This window comes from Schistocerca serialis, chromosome 2 (genome assembly GCF_023864345.2).
Source record: "Schistocerca serialis cubense isolate TAMUIC-IGC-003099 chromosome 2, iqSchSeri2.2, whole genome shotgun sequence".
Lineage (NCBI taxonomy): Eukaryota > Metazoa > Arthropoda > Insecta > Orthoptera > Acrididae > Schistocerca > Schistocerca serialis.
Window position 1 is genome coordinate 429158390 of NC_064639.1, and position 13968 is coordinate 429172357.

The 13968-nt window shown below is 43.9% G+C and overlaps 1 protein-coding gene across 1 annotated transcript in view; it reads left to right on the top strand.

Moving 5' to 3' along the window:
* The first annotated feature begins 11910 nt into the window (after positions 1 to 11910).
* LOC126456038 (trichohyalin-like) overlaps positions 11911 to 13968 on the top strand; it is a 133955-nt gene continuing 131897 nt past the window's right edge. Inside the window, exon 1 of the mRNA XM_050091794.1 lies at positions 11911 to 12047. Within this exon, the coding sequence (XP_049947751.1) occupies positions 11911 to 12047 (137 nt within the window). The remainder of the gene's footprint in view (positions 12048 to 13968) is intronic.

Here is a 13968-nt window from a genome sequence, read left to right on the forward strand (position 1 = left end):
CTTCCAGATTTAAGTTGGAACTTAATGGAGGTCGAAGAGTGCTGTATCTAAGACCTTCAGCATCCTGCGGAGAAACAGGGTGAGCGGAGCTAACGTGACAGGGCTGCGTTTTGACCACTCGGTGGAAATGGGAACATGTTGTCACAGCTCTGCCAACTATAAGGTTAGGGTCAAATCAAGCTTTATCCTGCAACACGAGGTAGTAGAAAAGATAGTATGAGCAGTTACAGTGATGTTTCTTATCAGGAAAATTAGGAAGACTGTGCATCATACTGGAACTGGAAGAAGGACGAGGATTTTGCTACTGTATTGCAGTACATCTCCAAACCACACACAAGTACTGCAGTCAGAAGGAGATCGGCATCTCTCAGGGTGCATTTCTGTCTGTCCTCCAAACATTCTCTCCTCTTCATTATTTTGCGCCATCCAACAGAGAAAAATTACAAACTATAAAAATTCCACTAACTTCATCCAGTAGAGAATTCTATAAGATATTACCACATTACTGTCTTCAGATATATAGAAAAGAAATACCGTATGTGTGACAGTATGGTCCATATGTGGCGATTCTGTTAAATATGCAATTATTTGTTCACTGGAGCAGGTGGCTCATTATTAAAGTCGCTTCCGTAGACCAGTGTAAAGTTTCATCTCCTCTACTGTAGAAGGACAATGTCGCACAGACTGAATCGCAAGAGAGAGTCCCTGTTTTGTTGTTTGATACATTGTTTTTATCTGCTGTAACACATCCAAGCAGTGTATGTCTACAACTACATCATCATCATCATCATTTTGTTTTTATCACCACGACTTCGATATCTGTGCCAGGTGCCAAACTGACATTATCACTTCTTGAACCATTGGCTCTCACAGAAAACTAGACATTGCATAGTGCAAATTGCGCTTTTTCTGCTTGCACAACACATGTAGGATGTTTGAAATAAAAGACAGAGGGCATGGTTCTTATCGACAAAAAATGTGGGAGACATTGCAACATATGGAATCTGTAAGTATTTTGCAGTATTGTGGAGTTTCTCCAAATAGCTCCCTGAGTGTCATTGATGACCTCTACATTTAAAGTTATCTTTCATAGTTACATGGTAGCAGATATCTAGGTGTTTTCGTTTCGACTGATCACTCATACTGCAGGTGTGTAAATGATCAGTGTTTCAGTGCAGGCCATCCCTGGAGGGTGTTGCTCCCACTAAGAGTCTCTCTCCATCTCAAACAAGTGATATCAGTCAACCGTTATGTGGTAATCAATAGCATACCAGTGGACGCATGGGATGGAAAAGACACCGTTGATTTACTTTAATAAGCACCACAGTTGATAACGTGATCACTTTTAGTGATTTTCTCGGTTTTTTGGTAATATCAACACTGACTGATGTCATGGCAGCATGCTTCCCAGTTTCTGTATCATCGCTAAACCACCCCTCCACTACTTTGTGAGTACCATTTACTAGATTGTAAATGTAGAAAGATGACTGTGCAGTACGTCCATTCATTGTTAATTCTCAAACCACGATGGTGTAAATACATGTCGAAATTTGAAGTGCCAACTATCACTGCATACATCACCACTTCCAGTCTTGACATCAATAATAATAGGCTTGGTTATCTAATGAAATAAAGCTGTTGTTTATGCATGCAAATACAATGTATTGTCGATCTTTTATTGTTTCAAATAGTTTTAAGCTGTCTGAAGCAAACTGTTTAAACACCAATATTAATAATGTAATTAACATTTCCTGTGGCCCATCTTCTGAAACAACATTCGTGACATCTTCATGATATGATATTCTGCACCAATTTTAGTAACTCCTGAAGCAATACGTGAATTGTACCACAAGAAAGTGTGGCACGAAGGCGGGGGGCAATTTAGAGTCTATGGCGGAATGGAATATCCCATACTAGTTCCAATAGCATCTGCAAAGCAAAGCAAACTACATCTCTCTCTCTCTCTCTCTCTCTCTCTCTCTCTCTCTGTGTGTGTGTGTGTGTGTGTGTGTGTGTGTGTGTGTGTGTGTGTATGTGTATGCATTGATCTTTCTCAAAGTGTGCTCTGAGTTAGACTGCTACTAATTTTGTGATATGATAAATTTGTGTGTGACTGAAATAGCTTTTATTACCACATTATATTCCCTACATTACGATCATGTGACCAGAAATTAATTACTTGCTAACTTCAGCAGTATTTCAGGATAGATTCCCAGTCAGATAATTTCTCTGGAAGGAAGGCATCTCTCACGTGCATTGGTATCCGACAGGTTGGTCCATGTATGGAGAAACACAATGTGATCACTTGAAGTGGCAGCTGACAGCCAACAGTGGTGTGGCATGCCCAGTGGTGTTCCATGTCCCTCCAACGCACTGTGGGCAGCCTGCACAAGTGGCGAGATGCGAGAAAGTTGGTCAGGAATATTCGAGCAGTCTGTGACAATGTAATTACGTGTTTCCTTACGAGATCTGAATGAAAGAATTCACAATTGTTTAAGTATTCTGCACACTCAATCGATTTCCTGACAAATTCTTTAAATAAATAAATAAGCTATATTCGACATCCCAAAATTTGCTTAAATAAACTATATTCCACAGATTGTCTAAATTGTTTAAGCAATATTACATACACTGCAATTGATTTCCTGTCTAATTATTTAAATAAATAAACTATATTCAATAGACCACTTTATATTCTATAAATTGTTTAAATAAACAGTATTCCACAGATTGTTGAAATTGTTTAAACTGTATTCCATACACTGTAGTAGATTTCCCGCCAAACTACCAATCAATTGAGTCTTACCCCACCAATTTCCAGGTGGGGGTAGGGAGGGGGTTAACCAGAGGGGGAGGCGTTAATTAATTGATCGATTTAGTTAATCTGTCAGCCAATTCGATATCAAAAATGTGCTTGTATCGGTGAAGGGAGTTCCCCGAGGTGTAGGGGTGGAGGCGGGGGAGAGAAGCGGTGGGGGTTTCTTGGAAAACCGCTTATATGAACAATAGGTTAAGGACCTATCAATCAAAAGGACAGATTATCCCCAGGGGGTCATAACCCCTTAGCAGAAAAATGGGTTAAGGACCTATCAATCGCAAGAGAACAATACTTTTGCCTCTGAATGTATACTTGCGCCAGACGTAGACAATCCGCAAAATGCAGTGAAGCCCTCCATGCCCCACTACTCCTCGTACATTCTATAAAGAAGATACGGTGACGTCGCATCGATTATTGGACCACACTGATATCATGTTACGTCAAAGGCGAGGAGATGATCAAATGAATGCATCAAATCTTCAAGTTTGCTGCCATTCAAGACCTGGAATTCTATGAATCCTCAGCTCTCCATCGACTCAATAAGAGGAAGTTGAGCGAACTTGGTGTTGCTACTATACTGCAGTACATCTCCAAACCACACAAAGGTACACACCGGTACTGCAGTCAGAAGGAGATCTGCATCACTCAGGACGCATTCCTGTCTGTGGTCCTGTCTCTGTCTCTCTGCTTATGAAAATGTAAAATTACTTTATGTTGGATGAAAAATAAATGAACTTTTAACTCACAATCTGTGTACTTCTTTCTTCGTTAGCATGTAATTTGACCCAGATACTACATCTGTGTTTATCCTTAAGCACAGGAGACATGGTTTTGACATGTTTGCATTATGTCTCAGGAAGAGGACGTGGTCACGTGCCATATAAACACTGCAGATAGTCTTCAAATGACATTCTTGTATTGCGGAACAATGCCTTCTTCAGCGTGGAACCTCATTACTTCATATGGATTGCAGTTCTTCACTGAATAAATGAAGTTACCTGTATCCATAGAAAGTAACTTAGGATCGGCGAAAGGAGGTTCCGCAAACCCATAATGAAAGCGGTAAATAAGGAATTTGGATAGGTCTAGTATGCACATCCACACACAGACAGGTTTCATGAACTTAACTGCAGACTTATCCATCTCCACATCAACTTAGTTCTTATTTAATATAGTGGTCCATTTGAAATATGGTCTGGCGATACAGTTCCTTACGCCATAACGCCCATCCCAACAACACCTAAAAAGAAATTTGCATTGTTTTCTCAAATTATCCATGATCTTGCCGATAATAGCATTATATATCAATTTAAAGAAACCTTTTTCGAAATCATTTTTCGTGGATGCCCTCTCTCTCATGTTCGGATTATCACACTCATACAACGAGAGTGACTGCTTGAAGAAGATAGCGTGTCTAACTGCAAGTAGCGCCATCCCTAAATCGAGGCAGTGCTGGAGATTACAGTAGAGAATAATGTATCGCTCCTTACTCCACAGCGTTGTCATCAGCTTGTGCATCTTGCCACCCCATGGACCTACGTGCTCTGGACAAAGCGGCAAATTGATTTGCAAGTTATCCAAACTATTAGGATATACCAGGTAAGCTCCAGGAAGTAACCCACACCACTTGTAACCTCCCTTCATAATCGGTCTACTGAATTCCTATATAATTGACCGTGATCTCGTATGCCTAATGAAATTTTACAGTGAGTAAATCTGTCGTTACCGATGGAAAATATTACCAGGTAGTAGGAGGAGAGTGTACAGCAGACCCTTCTCAAGGAAGAATCAATTCTACACTACTGGCCACTAAAATTGCTACACCAAGAAGAAATGCAGAAGATAAACGGGTATTCATTGGAAAAATATATTATACTAGAACTGACATGTGATTACATTTTTACGCAATTTGGGTGCATAGATCCTGAGAAATCAGTGCGCAGAACAACCACCTCTAACCGTAATAACAGCCTTGATACGCCTGGGCATTGAGTCAAACAGAGCTTGGACGGCGTGTAGAGGTACAGCTGCCCAGGCAGCTTCAACACGATATCACAGTTCGTCAAGAGAAGTGACTGGCGTATTGTGACGAGTCAGTTGGTCGGCCGCCATTGACCAGACGTTTTCAGTTGGTGAGAGATCCGGAGATTGTGCTGGCCAGGGCAACAGTCGAACATTTTCTGTATCCAGAAAGGCCAGTACAGGACCTGCAACATGCGGTCGTGCATTATCCTGCTGAAATGTAGGGTTTCGCAAGGATCGAATGACGGGTAGAGCCACGGGTCGTAACACATCTGAAATGTAACGTCCACTGTTCAAAGTGCCGTCAATGCGAACAAGAGGTGACCGAGACGTGTAACCAATGGCACCCCATACAATCACGCCAGGTGATACGCCAGTATGGCCATGACGAATACACGCTTCCATTGTGCGTTCACTGCGATGTCGCCAAACACGGATGCGACCATCATGATGCTGTAAACAGAACCCGGATTCATCCGAAAAAATGACGTTTTGCCATTCGTTCACCCAGGTTCGTCGTTGAGTACACCATCGCAGGCGCTCCTGTCTGTGATGCAGCGTCAAGGGTAACCGCAGCCATGGTCTCCTTGCTGATTGTCCATGCTGCTGCAAACGTCGTCGAACTGTTGGTGCAGATGGTTGTTGTCTTGCAAACGACCCTATCAGTTGTCTCAGGAATCGAGACGTGGCTGCACGATCCGTTACAGTCATGCGGAAAAGATGTCAGTCACCTCGACTGCTAGTGATACGAGGCTGTTGGGATCCAGCACGCCGTTCCGTATTACCCTCCTGAACCCACCGGATCCATATTCTGCTGTTGGATCTCGACCAACGCGAGCAGCAATGTCGCCATACGATAAACCGCAATCGCGATAGGCTACAATCCGACCTTTATCAGAGTCGGAAACGTGATGGTACGCATTTCCCCTTACACGAGGCATCACAACGACGTTTCACCAGGCAACGTCGGTCAGCTGCTGTTAGTGGCTCTGAGCACTATGGGACTCAACTGCTGAGGTCATTAGTCCCCTAGAACTTAGAACTAGTTAAACCTAACTAACCGAAGGACATCACAAACATCCATGCCCGAGGCAGGATTCGAACCTGCGACCGTAGCGGTCTTGCGGTTCCAGACTGTAGCGCCTTTAACCGCACGGCCACTTCGGCCGGCGCTGCTGTTAGTGTATGAGAAATAGGTTGGAAACTTTCCTCCTGTGAGCGCCACCGGCGCCAAACTTGTGTGAATGCTCTGAAAAGCTAATCATTGGCATATCACAGCATCTTCTTCCTGTCGGTTAAATTTCGCGTCTGCAGCACGTCATCTTCGTGGTGTAGCAATTTTAATGGCCAGTAGTGTAAATACTGATAATAATTTTGAAATGTGTGGAATTTTGTGCAATCGCTCATGAACCACACAAGGGGAAAAGGGTACCACGTAATATTTTGATACAAAAATATTTGATAGTACAAACAATACTGATTAGTAAAAAAGAGATAGTTATACGGTCGCAGTGAATATCCAGACTCTTAAGAAAGGTAATGGCAAAGAAAATTAAGCAAATAATCACTGGCGTAGCAACAGATGGTTGTCACCCTTTTCCACAACACAACAGTTCACGAGAAAATAAATGAGTTTCCAATTACTCAGTCTGCCATATTAATTTTTGAAGGTAAAATTGAATGAAGTTGCTGGTTAAATAAATGACTGATTGTAACTGTAGCTTTGTTACGTAAAAAATTACTTTCAGTGACCTCAGCGTAAATTAATGCAAAATCTGGGAAAAGGCAAGCAATTTACTTTTAATTATTGAAAGACTGAATTGAATTTGCTTTCAGCAAATGAGAAACTGATTTATTTTTAACATAATAACAATGAGATACGTACCAAGCCAGCAGAAGTCACTCGTTAAGCTAAATACAGAATAAATGAAATTGCGCATCCTTAATTTATGCTATTACTTCAGTTATCAGCTTTGCAAGTGAACTTTTACGTTATTTTAAGTGATCAAAGTTAATACTCAAAATTGCAAATTAGTCAAGCCTCTTCTGTTATGGAATACAAGAATGAACAGTCAATGAGACAACAAAATTTAGACTGAAACTGGTCATTAGCAGACAAACAAAGCTGGCAGTATATAGTTAACCAGTTTTCATATTTATACGGCACCGAGTGATTGAACGGAAAGGAAAGGGACCCTGTTTGGCAATAATATTTGAGGACAATGGAAACACAGGTGCGCTACAACTTTTAACTATTGCGGATTATTATTCAAGCAAGTTAAACTTTGTGAAAGAAATGCCGTTGGGTAATGCCTGTAAAGTAGTAGTTAACAGTCCTGCGATGTTGTAGTTGTGCGGACGGCAAGGAATGTAGCCGAAGACAATGCTGAGCTGTCGCTGTTGCTACTCCTACTGGTATAGAACCACGAGTCGTGTTCAGACCCACTGTTAATTGTTGGACAGGTAATAGTTAGAACTTCAGCTTCCTCCGCCTGTTCACTCCTACCGTGACCTCAATACTCGCTGGTTAACGAAGTGGTGCGCCTACGCTGGCACTGTCATAGATAGCAGTTCACTTCCTCTACGGCAACGTCCGACAAAGACTTTCGCACTCTTTCATGACTCAAGCCGCTCTGCTTCCTCTCTGCTAGCAGTGCGACAGACTCTCTCCATACGAAAAGATAAACAACGGCACAGCTATTGCCATTTCATCGTTGCTATCGATAATGAAGTTACCTTGGCTGTTACACAGCAGTTTACAATATTTACATTATAATTACAACTACATTTTCTGTAATCACGGCTACATATACAGAATCAGAAGTACAGTACAAGTTACCAACGGATATTAAACAGCGAAACATTTTGGATGGTGGAGAAGGTATTTTATCACCGTTTTCGGTGTTATACACTATGGAAAATTTCACCTATCCGACGCATTCGTCATTGGACAGACATCGAAACCCGCCAATCGGTAGCGACTGTTGCGTGGAAAGCCCATACAAGTTGTTGCCGTTTAAGTACACACTGTTACTCCAGTCGTCATATGCATTGAACGTCTCACCCTTAGGACACATAGGCAAAGTCCCCCACTGAACCTCCGCTCAAAGATAAGAAAGATGTCAGGAGAAGTCAATAGTTCGATGCTGACCTTCGTTTTATTGAGCATGGCGTCCCAAGACAACCTTAGTCCCGTGTGGAAAAAGTCGAGGTCCAGAGAATATGTGGTGATTCATACACTCCGGAATTTCTTGAATACATCAAAAAGCAAGTGCACGTCATTGTCTGTGTAAAGTCTTGCATACTCGTCCCTAATTTTGTATGTTAACCTTCTGCCAAACATTCTCAGCACGCTCATACTCTGGGTGCGATACTGCATCGACTGTCAGATTACTGGAGAACTCAGTTATGTTGGGTAGCCTGGTTTCGTTGAGATTGCGCTTTCAGTCCAGATAAATGGGGATAGCCTCTTTGTTGTCTCAATCTGAAACTTCTCGTCATCAGGATAGGCAGCTCGGGTGGTATGCATACCCTCCTGAGGCAACGTTTCAACAAGTTTCTGAAGTGGTGCATGCATAACGCATTGTGAGTCCAGGAAGCGGAGCATAATTCTTGGCGTCATTCATCTGACAAATGAAAGGCGTATATCTCTGGATCTATCAGGCAGGACACTGGCCTGATCATTATCAACACCGAAATTATCCACCGCTCAATGATAAAGTGAGCATCATATCCACTTTGACTGTGGAGAATGACGGGTATGTGTCGTGGTATTTAATACTTCAAGTAGCTTACGTTATGGGCAGCACCATGGAATTTCCTAGTTAGATAACAACGATCCTTGCAAGAAGTTTACGCTTTCATATGTAACGGCTGCCCGCGGATATGACAGTCAACTGCAGCCTTGTTCAAATCATTACTCTCCTTGGACTTAGCCATGAGAGTGTTGGTGCAGTACAGCTCATCAACCTCCCATGAAAGTTTCTCGTGCTCAGTGAACAACCAAATCGGAGGATTATCCCGGACATATGATTTGTGATGGTTAAGACTTGAATCATACGAACATTGAACTTGGTGTGCTGCCGCATATGGCACAAGTTTTTCAGTGAAGATTGTATGTGAGGCAGTACTGTCGCTTTCACAGCATGTCACAGGAGCGAGGGGGCATTCAAAATCAGCGTAAACTATAAATGAGCATCACTGCCAATGATGGGAATTCTTAAACTTTAAGAACCTGATTTCCTCAGAAGGCATTATAACGCATATTGGGTTACTGCTAGAGCAATCAGTTTGATGATTCGCTAATAGGTTGCAAGTGAAAAAATAATTCAGACACCTTAAGCAAATGTGCATTACACGATGATCTTTTGACAATTGCGAGGATAGAAGGTGGGACATGTCCTTGATCGAGGATTAATGATTATTACCTTTCTCCTCATTTTCCTCATCTGAGAATAACAGCATGGTCATATTCAACGTATGCTGCCCTGCAAATTCCTAGAAATGGACAGGTCCTGCGACTCTGTTCGAAACTTTACCATCATCTGACGTACACTCTTCCAGGGTAAAAACATGAGCCGATATACCGGTATTCTGTGCCTCAGTTTAGGTATATCCTGGTGGTCAATGGGGTACTCTATACCGTAAAAACTATAAAACCCACAAACGGCAATATCTTTACCATATAGAATTGTGCACTCTAGATTCTGTTGAACGATTTCTCTCACAAGCCAGATGTGACCACCCAAAGCAAAACTGTTAATTCCATTTTTGGCATTAATACACGCCTTCTTGGCTGCTATATGCTTAGGCTTGATATAACTGGATACGCTATTGACTTGTTCATGGACATGTGTGTGGATGTCGAAGTGTGTTACTCAGCTTAGTGCTTTACTTGAGCCTCTGAATTCCATCTTGGAAGTCTCATGTAGCGCTCAAGATGAAATCTTCAAACCACGTAGCTATTGAGGTGCTCCGTGAAACCACTCCATTCCTCCCATAAAATGTAGACGATGCGGGTTTCCTCCGCAGCACCAACTTGTTTGTGGAATGCGTGGGCTCACAACACAACAAAAAAATGGTTAAAATGGCTCTGAGCACTATGGGACTCAACATCTGAGGTCATCAGTCCCCTAGAACTTAGAACTATTTAAACCTAACCAACCTAAGGACAACACACACATCCATCCTCCGGCGCAGGAGTCGAACCTGTGACCGTAGCGGTCACGTAGTTCCAGACTGAAGCGCCTAGAACCGCTCGGCCACACCGGTCGGCCACAACAAAACACAGGACTGCATTTAATGGAGGGGTACCACGCATACTTGAGAAGCTGAGAGAGCTCTCTCTCTCCAGCAGGGGGAACTGCGCTCTTAAGGGGTCTTTGAGCGTAGGGGGTCTTTGTACCCCCCTGCTGCGTTATCATTTTCACTAATTGACAGCGTCCTCAGTCACCACGTACGAGGGGGGACCCAAAAGAAACCGGACTCCGAGGGCACTGCTCCTCGTAGATGTAGTGCAGGGTTCTCACGCTAGATGGTGTTAGTAGAGACCTTCATGAAACAGCTGTGCAGACGGCGTCAGTGTAGAGCTGAATGTGCAAGTGTGGTATTGCGTTTCTCTGACTGTTGGCGGGTTATCTCTGCGCGTTCGTTATGGCAACCTTAAAAGACAAAGAATGTGTGTGAAACTTTGTTTTCTGCTTAAAAAAACTGCAACGGAGACACACCAAAAGCTTCAGGAAGCTATCCAGGAGGACGCTATCAGCTGCACGCAGGTTTTCGAGTGGTTTGGGCGCTTTAAACGTGGTGAGATGTGTGTTGAAGACCAAGCTCGTTCTGGACACCCTTCAACATCGCGAAATGAGGAGAACATTGAAAAGGTCCGCCAAAAGATTAACGAGGATCGTTGCCAAACGATCGACCAAATTTCAGCAGACACAGGAATCAGTTGGAGCTCATGCCAGCGGATTTTGAGTGAGGATTTGCACATGAGACGTGTTGCTGCTAAATTTGTTCCACGCCTTCTCACACAGGAGCAAAAAACCATCAGCATGAATGTGTGTCAGGACTTGAAAACAGAGACTGCGCGTGATCCAAACTTCTCGAACAAAGTCATTACGGGGGATGAGAGTTGGTGTTACAGGTGTGACCCAGAAACCAAGCAAGCGTCAAGCCAGTGGAGGACTCCCAACTCTCCCAGACAAAAAAAAAGCAAGGCAAGTGAAGCCAAATGTGAAGACGGTGATCATTGCCTTTTTTGAAGTTCGTGGAATTGTGCATCGGGAATTCGTACTCCCTGGCCAGACTGTTAACCAGCACTTTTACTTGGATGTTTTAAGGCGTCTGCGAGAGGATGAGAGGAGGAAACGCCCGGAACTTTGGCGATCAGGTGACTGGTTTCTGCATCACGACAACGCTCCAGCACACGCGGCCTTACGAGCGACCCACTATTTGGTATCTCAGAGGTGGTCTGTCGTTCCCCACGCCCCGTATTCGCTGGACCTAGCCCCGTGCGACTTTTTCATATTTCCACGAATGAAAAAAACGCTAAAAGGAGAGCGTTATGACGATGTGGAGGCGGTAAAAACAGCTTCGCAAAGGGTACTAGACAATATCAAACTTGAAGAGTTCGAAACACGCTTCCAACAGTGAGAAAAGAGCCTTGACAAGTGCATCGCCTGTAATGGAGAGTATTTTGAAGGTGACTGAAGTAATTTTGTAAAAAAGGTTCATCAATAAATTTATTATGACAACAATCCTGTTTCTTTTGGGTCCCCCCTCGTAGTTTAACTTTTTCTTGACGTCACTAACCTGCTGTTGATCACTATTAGGGTAGAGAAGAGTGCTGCTGCCAACCATAGTAACACTATGACTGCGATGGTTGAGTGGGACGCTGCTGTCGGTCTTCATTGCCCGAGGGTGAGCACCCATTCTGGGGTGATGCAAGACGACGACGTGCAGAAGTAACCCGTTCTCCAGCTGGCTGCTGCCAGTCTCTGCTGCCCCAGAAGGAGCACCTGGACTGAGGGCGAATCTGGTCATACCTGCTCCAGACGGTTGTTGCCGCAGTGATGGTGGTGTCTGCCACAGAAGCTAGAGTGGGACTGTTGGAGCAGTCGCACTGGCGTGGAGGCGGTGGTGGGGATGGCAGAGGCGCCAAGCCTCATCCTACATGGCAAGGCGTGCCTAATAGGGCCGCATCTGCTTGGTGATACCACCTGTCGCTGTACCTGCGCTACAGTATTCACTGATGGTGTAGCTGTGAGGAGAGAGGAAGAGAATAAGTATACATGTTACAATCTCGCATGCTGCTACTGTAAAGAAAGAAAGAACACAGATTATATACAAGTACTGCAGATAATTACCTCATTCCTCGTCTCCCCAAAACATAATGCCGACCAAGGTCTCGTGGTCATCTGGGATACACTGCTCAGGCACTGGAAGGAAGTTGGGGTCACAGTACCCCCACTCGCGCGTCACACTTATATATATCTAGTAAATGCCCGAAATAAGAGTCGTTTTAACGAAAAACACGCGCATAGTTACTAAATAACAGTTGCTTTGAAATAACGAGCACCGACAAAAATACGTAAAGGTAACAGAGCCTGACAAATGTTATGATCAAAGACGTTTACAACGAAAGCACAAAGGATAAAATTCAGAACTATGAAAAATATTTTAACTCACGTGGCAGCTGCGGTGGTTCAGTCACAAATGGAGCTTGCTGTTGTCTCTCAGCCCCCAGTTGGGTCACGGTTTCGTGGATATAAGCGAAAGTACGACAAGTATCATTACTACGAAATTGTCAGGACAAAGTTATGGTTTTTACCATGTAACTGCAATATTGGCCATCACACACTTGTGAAAGCACGGCATTATATACATACACGGTAATTTACCCACCTCTTCCTGCCTCGGGCATTTGCCGTCGCTGGCACTGCTGCTGGTGCTTGCAAAACATTTCAACTTGCACTGACTAACACAGAAACAACCAAACCGACGAACAAACGATCACAGCTGCGGACTAAGGCGGAAGTGTCAAGACATGGTACATGCAGAGCCAAGCTAAAACCCTTCTTTTAACGACAGCCAATAGGAGAGCACGAACGACGATCAGCAAATTGGGATAAGTTTGTCGATGACTGATAGGCCACACACACATTGTAAGCCTTTGTCGTATAGGAAGGACGCTGCCGACGTTCCCCTTCGTCTCTGACGATCGGAGATCTGCCGACTATTTCTGGGAAGCTTTTTGTGAGCATACCTCTTCTTTGACATAAATTGTTGTGTTTCAATCAAAAACTGCGAGTTCCCACGCGTACGAAGAATAACTGCATATTTTTAGATTCTTCTTAGAATGTGTCTGACAACGAGATAAACTGAAGAATTCCAGTGAAGCCTCCGAGGAGAGTGTTTTACTATCTACGTCAAAGCCACCGGCAGTTTTAATCCACCGTAAATACCAGAAAGGCCTTTTTTGGCATTCTGCGTACCTTCCAGGCGAGTCTTTTGCCATCTACATCAAAGCAGCCAACTTTACAACTTTTCTCAGATTAAGTCTTTGAAGAACCGGATAGTTTCTGGAAGCATCGTGCTTCGTTGGTGAGAGAAGACGATGACAATTATTTTTCTAGGAAAGCCAATGAATTCGCCGCTGTAGGGTGAGGCGGTTCCTGTTTACAACCCCCTGCAGATCATCCCAGCTGCAAGGATGGCTTTGAAGCAGGCGCTGAATGATGATGCGGTTCCAGTGGTTAGCGTTCTTTGTCTGTGTTTAGTGATCGTTCTGGGAGGAACTTTGAAGCCACCGTCGTTTTAGAGTGGTGTGGTTCTGAAGGCCTACCACACAGCACCTCCTGCCGACGGAATAGTAGGGCCGGCCAGTGGAGTGAATACAGCTGCTGGTACTTTGCGTCACTGGTAAGTGTCAGGGACTTGTGGCCTTTCCCAACCGTAGCAGCGGGTAGTTACCTGACTGACCGTGCAACTACGCAACCTCTCCGCAGGGGCAGACCCCTGGAAGACAGCCACAAGGTACTTCACAGTCATGCGACAAGTAAACAGGGCCTGCACACACATTTCTGCACACGCCACACACTATTGCAAAAGTAAATGAAGTTAGAGTGCTG